This window comes from Melanostigma gelatinosum, assembly GCF_949748355.1.
Source record: "Melanostigma gelatinosum genome assembly, chromosome: 3".
Classification (NCBI taxonomy): Eukaryota; Metazoa; Chordata; class Actinopteri; order Perciformes; family Zoarcidae; genus Melanostigma; species Melanostigma gelatinosum.
The window spans coordinates 16,369,419-16,389,766 of record NC_136636.1 but is presented as its reverse complement, the minus strand read 5'-3'; the positions used below and the strand labels follow the sequence as shown (position 1 = coordinate 16,389,766).

General features: G+C 41.0%; 2 protein-coding genes across 3 annotated transcripts in view; one reads left to right on the top strand and one right to left on the bottom strand.

Moving 5' to 3' along the window:
• The window catches only part of uba7 (ubiquitin-like modifier activating enzyme 7), a 33,196-nt gene extending 18,243 nt beyond the window's left edge, over positions 1-14,953 (top strand). Inside the window, exons 22-24 of the mRNA XM_079265457.1 lie at positions 10,945-11,043; positions 12,446-12,528; positions 14,020-14,953. Of these exons, the coding sequence (XP_079121583.1) occupies positions 10,945-11,043; positions 12,446-12,528; positions 14,020-14,152 (315 nt within the window). The 3' untranslated portion in view covers positions 14,153-14,953. The remainder of the gene's footprint in view (positions 1-10,944; positions 11,044-12,445; positions 12,529-14,019) is intronic.
• A 665-nt stretch (positions 14,954-15,618) lies between these two features.
• On the bottom strand, positions 15,619-17,983 carry inka1b (inka box actin regulator 1b). 2 transcript variants are annotated; one of them, XM_079266200.1, is made up of 3 exons: positions 17,892-17,983; positions 17,741-17,793; positions 15,619-16,657 (listed from the first exon to the last, which is right to left on the bottom strand). In XM_079266200.1, the coding sequence occupies exons 2-3, from the start codon at positions 17,741-17,743 to the stop codon at positions 15,737-15,739; spliced, it is 924 nt and encodes a 307-aa protein (XP_079122326.1). In that variant the 5' UTR covers positions 17,744-17,793; positions 17,892-17,983; the 3' UTR covers positions 15,619-15,736. The 2 variants fall into 2 exon arrangements, with proteins under 2 accessions (XP_079122326.1, XP_079122327.1); XM_079266201.1 differs by having other exon boundaries at positions 17,741-17,760; positions 17,892-17,973.
• Positions 17,984-20,348: the final 2,365 nt, after the last annotated feature.

The following is a 20,348-nucleotide window of genomic DNA, read 5'->3' as shown; positions in this document are numbered from 1 at the left end:
CCCTCTTCCCCGGCTGGCCCTTTCGGTCTCTAATTGAATTAGCAGTGTTGGAGGCAAGGCTCCTGATCTCAAGGAAGCCGCTCAGAGGTCGATGCTCACACTGGTTCTTTGTTAATTGCCTGCAGAAATGACGGCTATTTCCTGCCTTCACAGGAAGCAGTGTATTGAAAACAGATTTCCCTGTGAGCATTGATGTGATCTTGCTGCATGGTCTGTAGAGCACCAGGAGGAGGCAGGGATTATTCTGCTCCATTCTCTGTGTCGAATACCTTTTCAATCACAGCTTGCTCAGCGAAAAAGTCAGGAAGAAACAAGGATATTTGCACTTTTGCTGAGTGTCCAGGGTGGTTGTATGTTGTTTTACATGTAGAAGGCAAAACCTGCAGCTACTTGATTTGAGCACTTATATAATTGAAGGTCTCACATCTGTCACACACATGACAGGGATTGGCTTAAAGACAGAAAGAGAACACCAAAGGGGAGATTTAGGCTTCCTCACATGTGGTTAAATCTGTGTTGGCCTCCTCGGACTGTGCCAGTAAAGAAACAGGGTGAACATGATCCAAGGCCCTCAGTGCTCCTCTGGGAGCTCCCGCATGGACCTGCATTGTGCAGTTTGTAACTCGAGACCTAGACATGAATAGTGCTCACGGGATAATGAGTAATCTGTGATCAACATAGACAGCTTGTGCCTTCTGTTGTTCTTCAGTGTTATTGTGTGGTTGGCCTTTTGTTTTTAAGTCACGCTGCATTGTTCCATCACTGCTGCTTTTTAGTTCCCCACAGATCATTACTTTCTCATTTGTGTCATCAAAAACAATATCATGTCTGTACACTGGTTGTTTGTTGATGTAGCATCGGACAAAGACTGACGTTATCTCGAGAACATCGAGATAAAAGTCCACCTAAAGATAGCTATCGAGATCATTTATTTAGTAGCATATGTCGTACGGCTCATGAACTCAGCATGCATGCTCCCTATTTAGCCAAATTAAAAAAAAACAGAGGCATATAGTTAGCAGCTCTTTCAAATCATCCTCAACCATCTCCTCATGTCACAGGCCAGAGTCTTAAATGAGAAACACAAAAACAGGATGGCTTTTTGGTTCGACAGGTTGCCCTTCAACTAGCTGAATTAGAATTCAAACCTCTGTGTCTCTACTGAGGCCATATTCAGTTCTCTGAAGTGTCCTTGAGCAAGGCAGTTAATCTATTCCTACTCTGTTGCTCCTGACCTCTCCCCTTCCTGGAGGAGCCCATGCTAAATGGAATAAAGTATTCACAATTTATGGAAGAGCATTTAATACTAATTTGCAGCCCCCTTTGCACAAACAGTGATTGTCCAATCTAGCAATCATAACTGCAGCTCTAGCTTCAGTCTTTAAGCACATCACGAAGCCCAAAGACCCACAGGTGCATTGTGGGACATTTTATCATCGCCTAATACATTTGCAGAATTTCTTCCATGGTCTTTTATTCAACATTTATATCTGCAGTACATGAGAAAGTGTCAATGTTTGTATTGATCTGATAATTGTAGCCTACTTATAACATTGAATCGATATGAAAGGCCAGCGAACATGCTGTTTGTTTTGCTGATGAGAGGAAATTAAAGGAATATGAGAGCCTGAATGTTTTTTTTTTTCAATAACACAAGCATAAAACAAAGTTCTGATTTATCAAACATACAGTATATCTCTTCAAATGGCTGGTTTAATTTTTTTTAAAGTTAGTTCCCATAAAAAAAAGTTGAGGAAACGGTTATGTAGCCATCGACTTCATGTTTAAGATCCTTTTACACGGTTCCCTTCTTGAAATGGGTCAGTTTGAAACATTAAGAGACTGTTTTCAACCAACTCGTCACGCTAAAGTCAGCTTAATCAACTAGCTCGCTACAGCTGATAAAAATTGCTGTCAACGGTTGTCATTTCAGCCAGCAACATCAGCAGAAATTAGAAACGGGTTATCACTTTAAACTGAATGTTCCATGTGAGAACGGAAAGCTTGACGGGCATACCAACAGTGACTAAAGCTGAGCAAACAATCACATACACCACACTTAATGCATGTTTTCACCTAACAAGAACCTCAGAAATTATTTTTACAACCTTCACAAATTTCTGAAGCTAATTTCAATCAAGTATTTTCCAAGGTTTTCATACTTCTGCTGTGGGTTTGTCTGTTTTTCATGCAGGAAATGATAATAAAGTTGACTTTGTGAGGCATTTTCTAAACATAAATTTTGAATCATGTCTGTTTAAATAGCGTAAGAAAAGAGCTTTACATATTGACATTGTGTTGGTTGTGATACCTCAGCTATGTGCTAAGGTTGGGTCGAACTAAGGGTCGATGATATGGCTTTCCATCTTTCCATTTATTTCTCTCATCCATTGTTAGTCCCAGTATTTGCCATGTTTGTCACAAGTTTTTTCTGCAGGCCCGTTGGGCTTAGTGGAAGCATGTGGACGTTATTAGTGGTCTCTGTCCTCCTGCTTTGTTATTCTCTCATTAAAGTACCAAGCGGGAGATGGGCTGCAGGCTTCTCATTAGTGACATTAAATTAAAGTTTCTGAGCTGTTCCTGATGTCATGAGTTTCCAAATTTACACATAAAACTCTGAATTCTAAAGGCATTCTGTCATGTCTTTCTTCCCCCCCCCCCCTTCCTTTCTCGACCAACACACACAGGAACCGTTACCTCATGCATATACACAAACCCCCCCAGCTTGGATCACTGTATGTAAGGATAATGTCACATAGGGCTAATTGTGTCATCTGCTTTGTGAGGCCCTGCAGGAGAGTCTGTCTGCTTGCTGTCTGCCTGCAGACTGTATGTTCTGCTTTATGCAGTGCACATGGAGCACTGACTAACAGCATACACATGGCCAGGTTCTGTGATGGAAATATAAATAAACTGTTTTTTTACTGGTCTTACAAGCCACATGAATGTGCTCATAAAGGAAATGGAACAGTTTGTGTACATCCACAGACTGGGGCTTTAGGGTCATTAATAGCTCCTAATAAGTGTTTGTCATGGATTTTTTTTTGCTCATGTTGCTTAATGAGCAAATTAATGGTTTTGCCTCAATTTCCTTTGTAATGAACGACACAGACTGTTGCACCATTTGGCAACAGTCTGTTTGGCAAAGCTGAGTAACTCAAGCAGTGAAGGCTCAGGCATCTTTATGCCTGGCAGTTGAAATCAAAATGATGTTCCATGTTTACAGTCAAGAGAGGCCCTGCATTGGGCTTATGCTACTGATAAGTGATCACAATTAATGCTGAGGGGGAAATGAATGAATGTATAAGATTTTGTGGCAACCCATCTCATCTCAAAATCATAAAAGTCAAGCTGCTGGTGGCAGGAAATCACAGTCATTAGAATTCATCCCTCTTTTTAAAAAGTCTGAATCAGCACAGTTAAAATTAGGATAAAGCTGGAATTCATGCCTTAAAGTACGCAATGTTTGCTCTCCTGTATCTGGGCAGATGCAGCTTTAATTGGCTGCATTAAGTGTTTGTTATGTGACGGTATGTTAGTCTCATGTGTCTTATTTGTTTGTGTCCAGCATCAGATAACAAGAATTGCACATCAGATTGACCCACAGATATCAATAATGGTGGCAATGGAAGAGTTACATAATTGACTACTGCATTACACCATGTAACCAAAGAGTGGGACATCTGATTACTAAACCATTTAATCAATGGTACAAGCTGGGATGTAGCAACAGGGGACACACTGATCACAGTCAATGTTCAGAGCAGCAAATTGATCCTTGTGAGTGACGCGTGTCCCAAATCCATACTGCATGCCAATAAACAGCAAGTGCTGCAGTAATCACAAAAGTCACGGGGTACGTGTATACAAAAAATCTTTTGCATGGAATAATCAAATAGCCGTCAATTGAAGTCCATTTATGCAATATTTCAATTAACAAGACCTCTGTTTCATCAGTGCATCATTCCATCGTAAAATACGCCCGACCCTCTTACAAAATAAGTACTTAATAAGAAACTTGCATGTATTACAAAGTCTAATGTGTAATCCGTGGTCGTGTGTTGGGACTATCATCAGATCACTTCGAAGCCTTTTGATGATAATTCATTGCTTTATAACTCTGACTTTGTCAATCAGACATTTGTGTGTCTCTGCAGGCTCCAGCATGTTAATGGACCATTTGCAAGAGGAGCATTTTATTGACTCGGTCGTTCTGCCCCAGGTCATTTTCAGTCAGGCAGAGAGCTCTTATCTTCTCATTTGAAAGACAATCACATTGAGATTCTGTTTGCCGTTTTACACGTCAATGGAAGCCTTTCAAAGCTAACTGGCAGCTTTGAGTCTGTGTGTCAAACTCAGCACTCTCCTGAGAAGTGTCTCCTCCTTAACGCTGCACCAGTATAGTCAGCCTTCGAAACATACAGTTTACGATCGTAAATACAAAGTTTCTTTAATACGGATTGTATGCTTTTAGTTTGACGTATTGTTTAAATGTATTTCAATGTCTTTGGGATGCGTGTAAGGCTGGTATCCTGTCAATTCTCTGGGGTGTTATAGACAAATAATTGCAGTGGGCTGGTGGGAGCAGTTGGAGGTCTCAGCCATCTGTTTCTTCATTGCAGTCCAAAAAGGGAGGTGATCAATAGTGACCAGGTAGCAGATGACACTCCCGTTCAGACAAGGGCTCACTTTACATGAGAGTACTGTTGCCCCTTTGTTAAATACAGCAAAACATAAACAAACTGCTCTTCATCATCACTTCTGATTACTATCACCACAAAACAGGATTCACAGATGATATTACGATGGTGGTGTAGTTTACACTGAAAGATTCCTCCACCGGTTTTAGCAATACACTCCTATAACAATGTCAGAGATGGACAGTTGGAAAAAAGATCAAAACCAATGCAGCGGAGCCAAAGCTATTTTCTTTTATGTTCCCCACATTCTTCTTCCTTGTCAAAACCTGGTGCCTGCATTACCTACAATGCAACTTAACCACCAATAGTACTATCAGGGATTCATGGGCGTTATGTTAGTAGCCTCGAGTGTCTAGCTTCAGGCAGAAATGAGGAGCGGGCTAAAGAGTAAAAAGTTGTGGATTGAAATACGTCATTAGGTGAGTCTTGGTTTGCTTGCGCCACATGAAAGTTGTGTTCATCAGATGGATGTAACCCTTTCACTGCTCATCCATGCAATGATGCTGCTTTCATCCACAACACACAGCCATACCGGCATTTCCGCTGAAATTGTAAAAGGTGGGAAATTGAGGGAACAGATTTCCCCTGATTATCGATCCCTGCTCCCATTCACACATGACCCCATGCAGGTCATTTTCCTGAACGTTTCAGGGATAGACGGCATGTGTGAAAGGGACTGCAGTAATCTCATGGAAACAATTTGTGAAAGAGGCTTCAGTGACAGCATTGAGTGGCGCATCAACTCTCTGGTCTCATACGTGCAAACATTGCATCAACATAGTTTAATTGAATTCTACTGTTTCAGTAGAAGGAACATTGCATCCTGGATTTTCATTTGAAGGGATTTAAGATTTTGACTGCTTTGTCAGTTGCAACATCTCATACAAAAGTACCTACATGGTGCATCACTTCATGCGTATCCACAATGATAGGTCTGTATCACTAGTGTGTCACTCCTTACTGAACACACACACAATCACATTCACACAGATATACTGTCATTATCCAGAAGCACTTTGGTGACCTGGGAGCTTCCATCCATTGATGTTGTGATATTATCGGCAATATCACTGCGCATCACCATTGGCTCTGTGCTGTAGGTGACGTAAAGGAAGGTGTATTGATACTGGATGGGTGAAGAGGAAATTTATGGCCCGCATATATTTCCATTCAATGCAGTGGTTGTTTGAAACATACTTCCTAGATTTAGCTTTAAAGAATGCTGTTTACTTTATGAAATGTTGTTTAAGAATCTGAGCTGTTATGACTGAAACTCTGTCTCATACAACACTTAGCGATAACACATATGATTTTACATTTTAAAGAAGATAAAGTGCCAGCTCATGTTTAAAAAAGGTTTTTAAAGGTTAAAAAAAACCCTGACTTCTCCCATTTTCCCAGTATATCTGAAATAACCCAGATGCATTCCTGCTTGTACTGCAATGTACAGTAGTCAGCAGCATCACTACCATATGTTCAGTGAACACTTCATATGAAGGGAAATGCAGCTTTACTTGATGCTGAGTGAAGAACTAATCTAGGATATGATGTCCTGGTGAAGTTAACCAGATTGTCAACAAAAGGGAAGCTAAAGGAGCTTAAGATGAAAATATGATAAAAAGACCACACAGATTCCTCTCCTAAAGCCTCACTTTGAAGCCCTCCAAATGAAAAGCGTTGCCTTTGAAGGAACAGGCCTCTAGCCACAACGGGTTGTACAAATGTTTCCACTGTTGGGATTCTGTCCAGTTAATGAAGCTGAGGCAGGAGCGTGCCTGTTTCTTGTGGCAGACTGCAGGGAGGAGGACTTATCGAGGTTTGGCTGCTGATCCCAGCTTCCTGTCTCCAAAAATGCTCCATTGTCTTAAAGGGCGAGATTAAGAACTCACATTATGATAACACTCCACATGCAGTGACCTGTGCAAAATGACCAGCATAATTGTGTTCCCTGAAGGGGATCGCTAGCTGACTTGGATTCATTTTACCTCCTTATCAGGTTGACTTGGCTGAACTTCCCATGCCCCCACGTATATATCTCAGAGGCGTCTATTTTCTGGGTTCAGTCGGCCTTGTTATCATAAGTGGCTTAAGTGTGTATCGGGTCTTTATTGTGTTGGTAAACTGTCTCTTAATTTGTCCAGAACACAAATCTATTAATGTTTAGTTTGTGCACTCTTAATATTGAAAATACCTTCAACTGATTCTAAAATGTGAATGTGAAATGTGAATTCAAAATTTGGCAAAAAAAGAGACAATATGTTTAACGAAGGCTGTAGCATTAATTAGTAATTAATAAATAAATGAACTACAAAATGATGCTGATTTGAATTCCCTAATACTCTTTGATATGTTGTTTTATTTTGTGGGACCAGGCTGTGACTGTGAGTTATTTTTTACCACCTTATAAAAATGAGACCATTCGGTTATTAATAGCATTTCACCTTATAAAGAACGGAAGCATTTTCTTTCCTCTCTGTATTTACACAGCATACATGTAATGTATTGTGTGTTAAAGTAATCTGCTTCTTTATTCATGTGCAGTTTCACAGCTTTAGAACCAGACAAATGGAAAAGTGAAGGACTGTGTGTGTATTTGATATGCGGCTTATTTAATGGTGAGATTATTTTTGTCCTGGAAGCTGTTTCTGTCTCCATTCACATTTGTCAGGAAGAGCAGGGGAGCTTGACAGGCTTCCTGTCAACAAGAGGAAGTAGCTTGACGTTTGGGCTGTCCATGTCAGATATTCGGGTAACTTATAGGAAAATCTATCATGAGCATAATGTTTAATAATTCAGAAGCCACAAACACTGATGGAATATTCGTTTTAAAAAATACAAATATAAATCCCGTGAAGAAGAGTGAAGTCAATTGTTACAGTATTAAACATCCAGATGATTTGTGTTGCTGTTACAGCAAATGAAAATAATGCTGTTTCCAAATTGTGACTACAGTTGATACGACCACCATGCTCAGGAGAATTTACTGTCCATAGCATCAGGGAAACTATGACGGGCAAGATAGTGAAGTGAGAAGCGGTTAAGGTTTGAAATGTCATTCTGTTCCTTTATTGGAAAGACCAATTGTATCATGATTTAGGGGGAAGTCCAAAGCCCTATTTATAATACAGAGTACAATATGTGGACAGCATATGAGAGATTTGGCCACCCTCCAACAACAGAGCAGACCGAGTATAAACTTAAATGAACACCACCGTGGCTTTAATCCACTCGGGCCCGTGAAGCGGCCGTTTGTCTCGTTCTCATTCTCTGAAGTCGTCCTTAGTGTAGTTCAACCACCTAGAATCCCGATTGACAGACCTCTGGACAGTACATGAACCCAACATACTTGTAGCAAAATATTGAATAAATACTGTATATGAGGTTTTCCTGAGGTTGAAAAACGTGTCAAGTAGGAGACTATTTGTGTCCTTCTATTGCTGTGGTTGAGCGCCAACCATTTCTTATTGGCATAACCACGAGAGACTTCTTTCGAGGCGTTTACCTTGAGGACAATCCCAAAATTCCAGCCTGCCATTTTCCCCATGGACACTCCACTCCACTTTCTATCAGGTGTGATTAGCAACCAAGACGCACTTGCAGGGATTTGTCAATTGTCCGGTCGTCAGCATAACGGATCAGAAAGTAATGCGCCCCTGCAACCTCAACGCAATCTTGCCCGGCTTTAATTGCATGGACTTATGTGATATTATGTAATATTGCTACTGAGCTTTTGCGTTCGATTGGTCTTTTTATGACTGCAGTGTCCACTTTGAGCACGGTTGTTTTTTTCAAGATGTAACAGCGGATAAAGATGTGTCTGCATATTATACAGGAAAAGATAATTGCATTTGAACTTCCAATAAAGCTGATTTTGTGTTATTTTCCACACTGGTAAGTTGGTTCAGTGTTGTTTTAAGAGGGAAACAATAACTCTCTCCTTCACATTCCTTCTCTTTCCCCAGAGATAACTGTTTCTTTGGGCCATTTTAGTTTTTTATGGCTGAGGTTCCATGACAAAAAGAAAATGGAGTTGTGCTTGTGGGAAACCATTTGTAATTGTTTCAGCAGCCAGAATGGTTCCAGCGTTTGTCTCCTCTACTATAGTGTTGAATCGTTGACGTCACTGCACACACGGACTGATGGGGTAGTTGATTGGCTTCAGGTCCCTTCCAGAGTTGTGCGACAGATATGAGAAAGAGGAAGGGAGGGGAGAGAGTACAAATCGCCTGCATGCCTGCTTAGCATTGTGAAAAAATCGACACAAAAAAGCACTCGTAAAAAATTCACGAAACAAAAGAGTTCCTTTTTAAAGTCTGACAATGACTTTGCATTTGCAAGATCATTTTAAACAATGGTCTTTTGTTCTACAAGTGCATTTCATTTAAGGCTTGAGTTCTGTTTTGCCATAGAAAGTTTGAGGTTGGCCTTATAATTCACTCTGCATAAACTAAAGCAGAAACCAACATGACCATGGGGTAAGAAGTGCATCTTGCAAACAAAATGTGCTTTGTCTGAAAATTGGACAAAGGACCTCGACACCCTGTCAGACTTGAGGAGAAGTTTGCCTCGAGTGTGTCTCCATAACCCCAAACCCCATAAGTGGTGGGAGCTGTGAGGGCTAGTCGAAAAGTTCCCCTTGGCTGCTGGAGCAGAGATAATTGGAGCCAGGTTTATCCGGAGTTTTGGTATTCACATCTTGAGCCAAGTTTTGATCTTCACAACTTCTCTCACCAGACAGCGCCTGTGTCATCAGGGTCGTCTGACTACATGACACATTTTGACTTATTTCTGCATGGGAGGGATCCTGACTCATTTCGGGTCAGGTGACTTTTTTACCTTAGGTCCTACATGTGTGGATTAAGATGAGTAAGGTAAACACAGAGTGGCAAGTGAAAACCAATATCTGTCCAGTGACCAAAGAAACAGCAGCGTTAATGTTGGTCTACCTTAAAATAAAAGAGCGACTGAGATGTGAGGGCTGTGACGGCAGTGCTGCAGGGTGACAGTGGAGCCTGAGGCAGAAGAAAGAGATGCCTTGTTTGTGAAGTTTTCTAAATGAATAAATGTTTAAGCTTCATTTAGACTCCCAAGACACTCTCATCACGCTTCTAACATCATATGGTCTTAATGTGTCAAATTCATGTCAGCTATTGGCTTAATCTGAGTTATCCTTTACTTTAAAACAACACTTAGCAACTGTGCACTCATTTTTCATACATACATGCAATACAGTTACTTACATTATCGCTTACTGTTTCGCAATTCTTTTGATAAATCTTTGTCTGTAAAATATCTTTTTTGATATCTCACTTTGAGAAAATTATGTTTTTCTGCGAAACCCAATATTTCTAGAACTATTTAAGTTTTCATTTAAACGATCAGATTAAAGAAATAAGTACGCCAGATCACAAATCTGACCAGATGTTTGATGCCAGCTTTTAGAACTTGGTTTGGATGCCTTTTGTGACACATTTTGGTCAGTTCAAAAATAACATTAATGTTCGATGCACAGCCCTATTATTTACAACGGTCATAGATAAACGTTCTGCTTATTAATAACTCCATGAAAATTGGACAAATTGTGTCAGCACATCGTATATCTATCAGAAATAGACAGGAGATAAAAGCTGCTATTATAGACAGATTATCATTCCTCGTTTAAACAGCCAGATTTCAAGTGTGTCTCTTTAACACAAAGAACTACAGAAAACTCAAAATGACAATTGGCCCCTCAAAGCTCAAACTTCAGCTACTAGAAGTGCAATCTGGCAAGGTGTCTGTTATTTCTCAGCCCAGAGCTAACAGTGCTCACAGACGGTTTTTTTAAGCAGCATTCTTACATTTTTTCTGCAGTTGCACAAATATCATCCGCCCCAAACTGCACTGACGTGGCTGCATGTCTTTTTCACTCGAGCAGGATGATTGTAAAACTGTGAGAAGTCGTGTACATGGAAACTCGAGAAAAGCAAGAGGGTAAGTTCCTCATACATGAGGAAGCCCCTTCTTGACCTCTTCGTGGCTTGTTGGGGTCTACGCTGCACCTCTCTGAGAGCTGCTGATTGTTCTCAGCTGCTTTATAACGGTGATGAAATATGCAGTCCCTCTGCCTCTGAGTGCGCAGGACTCTTGCTGTTGACCCAAACATTTTATGCACACCCCTCACAGAAAGTAGTACTTCATCTGTCAACTTTGTGTGCGTGTGTGTGCGTGTGTGTGTTGGTGTATGTAACGTGTCTATCGGCAGGTCGCAGGAAAGAAATACACCCTGTGGGATGACTTCCTTGTTGAGGGCAGACGCGGTCAGCAGGAAATGACCCTGGGAGATCTGATCCAGTATATCAAGGTATGGCCACCTTATTCCTTTCAGCAAGGACACATACACTCTCCTCACACCCGCTGCTACTTCGTGCATATTTTGTGCATGTTTTAAATTAATTTGTTACCCCTAAACCTGTTCACCTTCCTCCAATGCACACAATGGCCGTTGTTTGAAATGATTGGCCACTTTACACCTTCTATTCACAACTTCAGGACTCTATTCTTCCATCCTGGAAAAAGTTTTTCAACCATCACATTTCTTCCAATGCCTGAACAACATTTGGAACCTTTCCCTCAGTTCATGTGTGTACTACTCATACATGCTCATCTGACACCAGATTCGTTTTGACACGTTAGTTTTTGAGATGTCATCGTGAGTTTAAGAGGTGCTAGTAATTGGATTTTGTTACCTTTGGACAAAGCCAGGCATCTGATTCCCCCTGTTTCAAGTCATTGTGCTAAGTTAGCCTGCTGCTCGTGGTCGTTTCATATTTAGCAGACGGACATGAGAGTTGTACCACCAGTCCTGTGAACTAACTCTCTGCAAGAAAGTGGATACATTTCCCAAAATGTAAAACTTTTCCTTTGAGGCCTCTACTTATCTTCATTCAACCTAGATTTTATGATTCATACGGATTGTGCTTACATGGGTGTACTGAGATCATTTAAAATAGTGTGTCTGTAATAACTAAGATGCTGACTTGCACAAAATTCACACCAAAGTACAAGTCATAGGTGAGAAGATAAACATGTCAGTTCCAATTCAATCTTTCGTCAAAGTCAAAGTGTTGGACAAGTGATACGAATTTTCACAACATTGACAAACGACAAGCTGTCGCATAAAAACACGGAGCAAGTAATTGATTAGAAACTAGATCTGGTGATTGCGCACCATAGTAACCCTGAATACAATGTATATTTATAGAAGATCTCATATCCTCCTCATATCCCAAATGCGACCAGGATACTAGTCTGCATATCCAGTAAAGTGCGAGTAAGTACTCTCCTAATGCTCTTACATATGCAGTATGTCTTTATTATATGACATAGGCCACTTGCAGTAGAAATGCCTGAGCATATGACTCCTAGCTTGTTTTTTTTATACATGCGCCGTCTTGCCCTGAACAGACGTTTGATTTTTTGATTCTGCTGCAGTTTGTTCTAAGGAGGCAAAGGGAAAATAAATTGGCAAGTGATCATATTTGCTCCAGGTTTCGTTTAACCTTTGACTTGTTGCTTTCCTCGTGGTTTGTTTGTGGAGACACTGAAGAGCTTCCTGAACTGCTGAAATAGTTTGAGGCCACAGGTCGTCATCAGACCTTTAAGCACTGCGGACTGCTGTCTGTGTAGAAATGACCTCTTTTACACTTTAACACACTGTTTGTTATATTGCACTGTGCATTTAATTGAATCCTTTCTTTGTGCAGGATAACTATAACCTGAGCATCTGTGAACTCTACTATGGAACAGCTTTCATATACAAGGGGCAAGAAGAGAGGCTCATGCAGAGGTATGTCTAGCTAAAACAAAGATTCAGTGCGATTTCCATATGCGTTGCTCCACATTGCACACAACCCTGCCACATAAACAATCACAACCAGCAGCCTCCCTTTGTTTGTTTAGAGGCTAATGGCAGGATGAGGTGTTTCCTCTGAGCCTGTGAGCAGACAGCCTGTTGACACACTCACATGCACCACTGAACACTGACGAGTGAGACCGATCCTCATCGGGTTTCCGTCTGCTTGTTGAGGACAAGAGTTTAAGAGTAAAATTAGTACAAACCTTTTTATGCTGCATGTCAGAAGCCACGCTGTATGGGCCTGTTCAGGGTTGCGGCACATTGTAAGCCCCGGGGTGTTTGAAATGAAATCAGGCGCCTTGTGCTGTGAACTCTCCACATCAAGAACTGTATCACAGCAGAATACGCACCCTTTAGGGATGTTTCGATTCCAGGAGGAGGAGGAAAACCGTAGTGAATCAGGTTTAACAGAAGTTTTAAAGGCAATGATGTGTACATCGAGATTGTTGACTGTTATTGTTCTTTGCTTAATTCTTGCTGTGATGTCTTCATGTTCATCTTGAAATGTGTATGTCCATGTCTGTTTATGACGCTCCAGCCTCTGGGGAGCTGGTGTTGTTGTTGAGGTGAGATTGAGCGGCGGTCTGAAAGGGGCAGAGTGCTTGGCATGTGGACAGCAGGCCACACGTGACAAATGCCCTCTCCAGCAGTCACTTCCTGTGCAGTCGCTCCCTGCTCCTAGCTTCCTGTGTTGGGCCCGTGACGGGGAACTTAGAACTTAAAAAGTCAGATGCCATTCAAAATCATTTTATTGTATAGTTGCTATTATTTCATGTTTTTGTTGTTGTCAAAAATTCCCATGAAAAGACCAAAGCCAGCAGTGTGTTCTCAATACTTTCCTGACTTCCCTAACCATGTCTGTGTCCCCAAGCCCGATCCTTCCAACTGATGATGTAAATCCTTAGGTCACCAATATTTAGTTTCATTTTTAAGAACAAATTAAATAGTTTCTTAAAACAGCTGGGCACTGTAGTTTGTCTCAAACCTTACGTGAACCGCAGTGAACAGTAAAAAGTAGTTTTGTTGGAGACTATTTTCAGCCACTGATTAATACACCTTTTGTGTGGCTCCTGAGTATTTCCAGCAGCAGAATGGTGTATATGGGACTGACAACAACTATGGTGGTCTATCTGACAGAGGATTACGCTTCATAAAGCTTTGGATACATAAATACTTGATAGTAGGGTGAATTAATTGCTTTCGGTCTTTTCATGGGATTTGTTGATAATAAGAAAAAGCGAATCTCCTTCCAGAAGACACCAATATTCATGGCCTTGTTGATGATGATTCGACACTTTTTAAAAGCTACATTAATGCAAATGTGTGTTAAAACTAGTTCTAATTATAACATTTTAGAATTTGTCATTTTTTTTCATTCATACTCTTCAAGTCAAAGCTGAAATATGCTGTGTATTTTTGCAGTGTTTCTGACGTGGTGAGGATGGTCACCAAGACAGACATCCCTCGACACAAGAAGATGCTGGAGTTGACCCCCTCGTTCACTGACGATGAGGACTGTGTGACAGTCCCACCTATCAGATACATGCTCTTGTGATGCAACGTTTCCACAGTTTCTATTGAAAATGCATCACATGGAACCCTTTCAATGTGACAAAGCAAACTTAACACTCCTGTGACATCACATCAGTTAAAAACATCCTGCTCATGTTGCTTTAGCTGTTGTTTACAAAGATTAATATCTGAATGATTTGTTCCAGCATCTATCTATTTCTTCCACAAATATTTTTGAATTATTTCACTGGCATACTTGCGTCATTTGTTTTTCATTTATCATCACGGAAAGGGAAAAATCCCAATGCACAAAGATTATGATCCCACTTCTCTTTTTTGATTTAACAGCAAAAGCATCAACTTTACAAACTGTAATTTCCTTCATGTTATCGCCAGAAATTTCCATTTGCCAACTTTTGGTTCTCATTTACAAGTAAAATGTGTCTTTCGAGAGGTCAGGCTAAGAGGTTGTGAAGATGCCAGCCAAGGTATATGGATTAGAGGATCTGGAGCTGCCGGGGCAGTACTGGCTTGGTTTCAAGGTTTAATTCAGGTCAGACTGAGCACGACGTTAAAGGAGTGCAGTCTGAACAGGCCATTGGCACAGTAGGTACAGTGCTTTGATGGTTCGGGGGTGCTCTAGCCATCTGGACACAGCTGTCTTGTTTAAATCTCACTCCAAACACACGAGCACCCCCCCCCCCCCCTCTTCCAGAAGAATCCCAGAGCTGGTCAGTGTGGAGAAGCTGGTCTCATCTGCTTTTCCAGTTGGCTGTATTTTACTCTGACATTATCGCTGGAACTACTTTTAAGGGTCTTAAGGGTCTTACCGCACTGTACTTGGGTCTGTTTGAAGGATGCTGTTTCATATAATTCAATAAATGTGTCTTTGAGGAACCATTATATCTGTGTACTTCACTGACAGACTTCAGTTCCTTCACAAACATACTTTACCAATGAGCACACTGCACCCAACCTCCCATTGTAACCAGAAAAGGGTCCTGTTGAATATACTTCGTTTACAAAGCTTAAGAAACGTAACTGTGTGGGTTTTTAATCACATGTTGATAGTTTTTTAAATTTTTTTTAAAGAAATTCAGGACAACCACCACTCCACCTGGCATAATCTTAAATAAGGTGCTGTAAGTATCAAACAGTTAAAACTGATGGAATAGATATCCGCACACTTATTCTATGCAGAATACAATGTATTTTAGCTTTCAGGCTTAAGGACCTGCTCTGATTAAGGTCCTTTAGACCGAAAGCTAAAATAAAGTGTACTCTGCATAGAATAAGTGTGCGGATATCTATTCTATCGATTTTCTTTCAGAAAAAAAGATTCTGCCCCCAACTACTAACTGTGAGCTTAAAAGCTGTCAAAAAATATTGACACCTTTCGCCCCTATAATATCACAACGGCACATGACCGATTGAGAAGACGCTTACAATCTGTCAAACTCAATGACACAATAATAATATTTCAGGCAGGAACAGAAAACTTTCATTAAATCCCCCAAAAAAAACTTTTATTCCAGATGTATCAACATTGTGGACACAATCCAATTATGAAAATAGAACAATTTTATTCTAATTTGTGTTTATGATCAGTCCGGAGCTACAGCATCACTTAAATGTATCCAATAATGTCATTGCATATGATGGGTTGTCGGCTGCCTGTCTTCATTAGAGCAGTGAACTGGTAGAGGTCAGTGTCCGGTTGATGTAGGCCTGTGTGGGACTGGTGAAAGAAGGGTTTGAGAGCCTGGAGTCCCACTGGACAGGACATCCGTTTGGGAGCCTCTGCAGCCCTGCTGAGCCTTGTGGAGTCTGCGGGCCTCTGCCTCACCTCCACACTTTTAGACATTCCTGCCAATCTCCGCCGCATGTTGATCAAAATGTCTTTGGCAAGGCGGCGGCCCGCATTGGGCTTTGGTTCTGCTGGCTCAGGACACTCTGGTAGGTCCATCCAGTTCTTTATTAGGTCAGCAAAGCTGTTGTCCCCAAGAACCAGAGGCTGTCTGTTTCTGCTGCGGCTCAGCAGCGATGTTGTCCAGTCCTCAGGGTTACTGGCCTCAAATGAGGTCCAGCGCTCCAGGCAAGCGTCAGAGGTGGATTTGGGCCGGATTCGGCAAGAAGGTCCTCTGTTTGTGCGGAGGCAGGCGGAGGAGGAGACTCGCACATTCCTGGTCCTCCTTAGCACCACACCTTCATCTTGCCAAGAGGCCTCAGAGTAACCCGAGTCAAAGTCCAGACTCTTTTCACTGCTTGGGGAGCCTTGTGCCAAACGCTCATGGTGCTGATGCGCTTCCTCTTCTTCCAGGGTGCTGGCCAGGCAGCAGGCAGAGTCATACGTACTAGCGTCAGACACACGTAGACGATTGAGTCGCTCTTGCTGTGCCCTCCGTTTGCAGAGCCGTGTGACAGCGAAGGACCGAGGACATGGTTCACTCAGTGGCCTAGGCCTGTTTATCTGCTTCAGGTCCTGCAAGGATCTCATCATGCACTGCATTTGGTCCCGGAGGCAGTCAGCAGAATCTCCTAAACAAAGCTAAAAGAAAGACCCAAAGAATCAGTGAGGCAGACAGAATTTATATTAAGTTAACTCGTCTAAACAAAAAGCTTTGTTCGACTTTTGCAAGAGGCGACAGAGCAGTTAGGCTGGCTTCCAAAATATCCCATCATGCCCTGGCTGGTCTAGCTAAAACACATTTGCCGCTTTTATTTCCATAACTGGGCCAATAAGATTTTTACCAGCTGAGATCACTCTGCTCTATGACCATATAACAAGTGAAGCATTCCTGTAAAACCTCAGAGCAGCTTTATGGAGACCATCCCATGCAGTATGATCCCAGAAAATGAAAAAAGCCGTGGCTCGGAGAACAGGATGCACATTTTACCCTGGGACAAACGCTCCCTGCCTCCTGAAGCATGTTGACTGGACTGTATTATAAAGCAGGAAATGACGGCAACATGTTGGAATTACGGAATTATAATGTTTCAATCATTTTCCAGCCTTCAGATAAACTGAAATCAATGCAGTCCACTTGACGCAACATTTCTTTATATTGTTCCATCCAAACCATTCCTGTGGCAGGAAGCAGACACTCCTAAAAATCCTCAAAAAATGAGTAGCTCGACCTTTTTGTTGTCATACAAGTTCTTATAATATTTAGTTTGTTGAACCACCTTGTCCTGTCAGTGTTTGGCTTGGAGATGTAGGGACGCCACAATGCCATGATGTTGTCACAGCTGTGGGTGCTGAACCATTTGGCCCCTGGGGGGGGGGGGGGGTATGTATCTGACATACAGAGACATCCTCAGTGGGACTCTGTGGTCGGTCTGCACCTCTTAAAATGCCCTGTTCTCCTTGGCTGCCTTCACACAACGAGGCGAAGTGATTCACCCAGTTGTGTGCATTTGGTAAGGACAGTTTGGTTTGAATTGACTGTGACTGTGAGGATTGAAACATTCTTGCTTTCATAAAAAGAACAGTCATTCGAGGAAAAACTTTAAGAGTCAGTACAAAATGTACGCTGCTTGCGCAAAAAAACCTTTGCAATCTCACAATCAAATCACTGCACGCATCTACAAAACATGTCGATATATATTAAAGTACGTGGATAAAACTTACCATCGCTTGTGAGGAAATGCCTGCAGTGAAGTTCAGAATCCTGTTAATTGTTTCTGCAACCGAAAACAATGCATTCGATAAATGGTGGGCGTTTTTCACAATTATTACACTTACACGTTTAGTAATTTATTAAAAGGCAAACAACACTCACCTTTGCATTTGATTCGGAGTTGATGCCAGCACAATCCACAACTGCACACACTTACAGTCAATCAGAGATGGTTTTGTCGCTCTGATAATTCCTCATCTGAGCTGGTTGAAGGTCCGGCAGCGGACTTTAACGATGCTGAGCTTCTCGCTGCAGCAAATCAGCGCAGGGCATCACAAAACCAGCCAATAGCAAGTCGCCTGGAACTCGATACCGCCCTGTGTAATTACAGCGCGTCCTACTGTAACTTTGTCGGGTTTCTCTGGTGACTCTACTGGAGTTGGATGAAAAGACAATTTTTCATTTACACGAAACAGAACATTTTAAAACGCTTTTCATTCAACCATTTAAACAGATACTATTAAGTGTTCCAAACCACTGGCATTGATTGCATTTAATACTTTACGTTTAAGACCACCGCTTCATTTTAATTGTACAATGCTGTGAAGGCCAACGTTAATGCAGAAAATGAAACGCCACTTCTGTAAACAATGTCTTTGCTGATAAGTCTCTGTGCATGTGCATACATGTGTGATTTATTAAAATCGACATACTGCCACCTAGTGGATCTTTGCAGACAAGACCTCTCAGTTTAACATTCCTCATATAGTCTTTGAATAAACCTTTATCTTTTTTTAAATATGAGCAATGCATAAGTCCTTTCTCCATTGTTCTCTTAAGTTGGTGTTTAGAAATACAAACATGGTGTTTTCATTTGAAGATGAGTAAACCATTCATGACTGCGCATCTTCACCTCACATGTTAACACTTTATTGTAACTGTTTTGTAATTCAGACAGTGGTAGGAGAGTACCAAGAAAGTACCAATTCAAAGTTATTTACAAGCAAAGGTCCTGCATTCAAAATCATACCAAAGTAAACGTACAGAAGTACAATGACTGGCAGGGAGACAGAGGCTTCCTGGCTACAGTTGTATCATTATGGAGAGGTAAAGGTCAAGGAGGCTGTGTCATTATTTAAAATGACAACACTGCCAGCCTGCCCTCTATCCTGGGCATGTACACCTCCAGAGTCAGGAAACAGGCAGGAAACATCACTGCAGACCCTTCACACCCTGGACACAAGCTGTTCCAACTCCTCCCTTGTGTACAGCTCTGTACCCAAAACCACCAGACACAGGAACAGCTTCTTTCCACTGGCCGTCACTCTCATGAACAATTAATCAGACCGACTGCACCTCCATTTGCACTGTCACCACCATTCTGCACTAAAAGCCATTGTCCATCGTCATCGTTGTTGTTCTTTGTGTTCATATATATTCTTCGATATATATTTATATTGTACATAGCAGTTAAATGTTTATGTTTGTCTGTTCTAATCTGTTGTCTTTACTGTCCTTGTTTTTATATTTTTCTTGTTTATTCTATGCATGTACGTTGAGAGCAATGTGAAAACCGGAGTCAAATGCCATATGCATAAGCATCCATGAAAGCCAATTCTGATTTCTGTGAAACTTGGGATCCAGCACCTGCCTCAGTTCCAGGAATAACAGGCAGACTCTGTGGTCAATTGTATCATATAAAAAAATGGGAGAATTAAAAAAGAAATAACAGACATGCTCACAGTAGTTGTAGCCTATGAACTGCCTCAAGAAGACACAAACACACACACACACACACAATAGATTTTTATAAGAATAAGCCTTTTCATCTAACTTTGACATGAGACAAAAAAACATTTCTGCCATTAGTAATTCATGAGCCTAACATTTTCGGACGTTGTACTTCTCACTTTAAATTGCTGGTGCAATCGTGTCCCTTTCAGAAGCTTTGTAATCCAGCATGGAACAAGTGTTTTTTTCATTTAACTAATAAATCCAACAACTGTCTCGATTAGTAATTAAAGTGATAAATGTACAAATATACATGAAAAAAGATGTTTATAACAGGACTGTGGATGACATTGTTATACATGCATTATTACAATAGGAGACCAGGCATAGCGAAAAAAAGGCTTGCTTTTCAATGGAGTAATTGAAAAGTAAAATTGAAAAGTAAAATGAAACTATGGAATTTGGAATGGTGTTTGTATCGTATTATTTTTTCATTATTTCTATTAATTTATCTCGTATACTTTTTATATTTTAAGTTGTACAAATGGAGAACGAACGAAAAGTATGGAAATGACAAAAAAATGTAAAACTGTGTCTAGTTTTTAACATTGGAGATACGTTTAGGAATCTCGAGCTCCAAAGGATTAATTGATGTAAAATTTAGTTTTTGACAACAAAACAAAAGTGGAAGTTTATTTTTGCTAACTTTGTTACATATTAACATAAGAATGTATTTTGAACCTCACTTGACACATTTTTCTTCACTTTAACGCCTTTGTTTTTGAACAGTTTCTTAATCAATGATGGCCTGAGCTGTGCATTAATTACACGTTATTTTCTTTTAAGGTTTCTGTGTGAAACTACCACCTATGACAAGTGTGTGCAGCC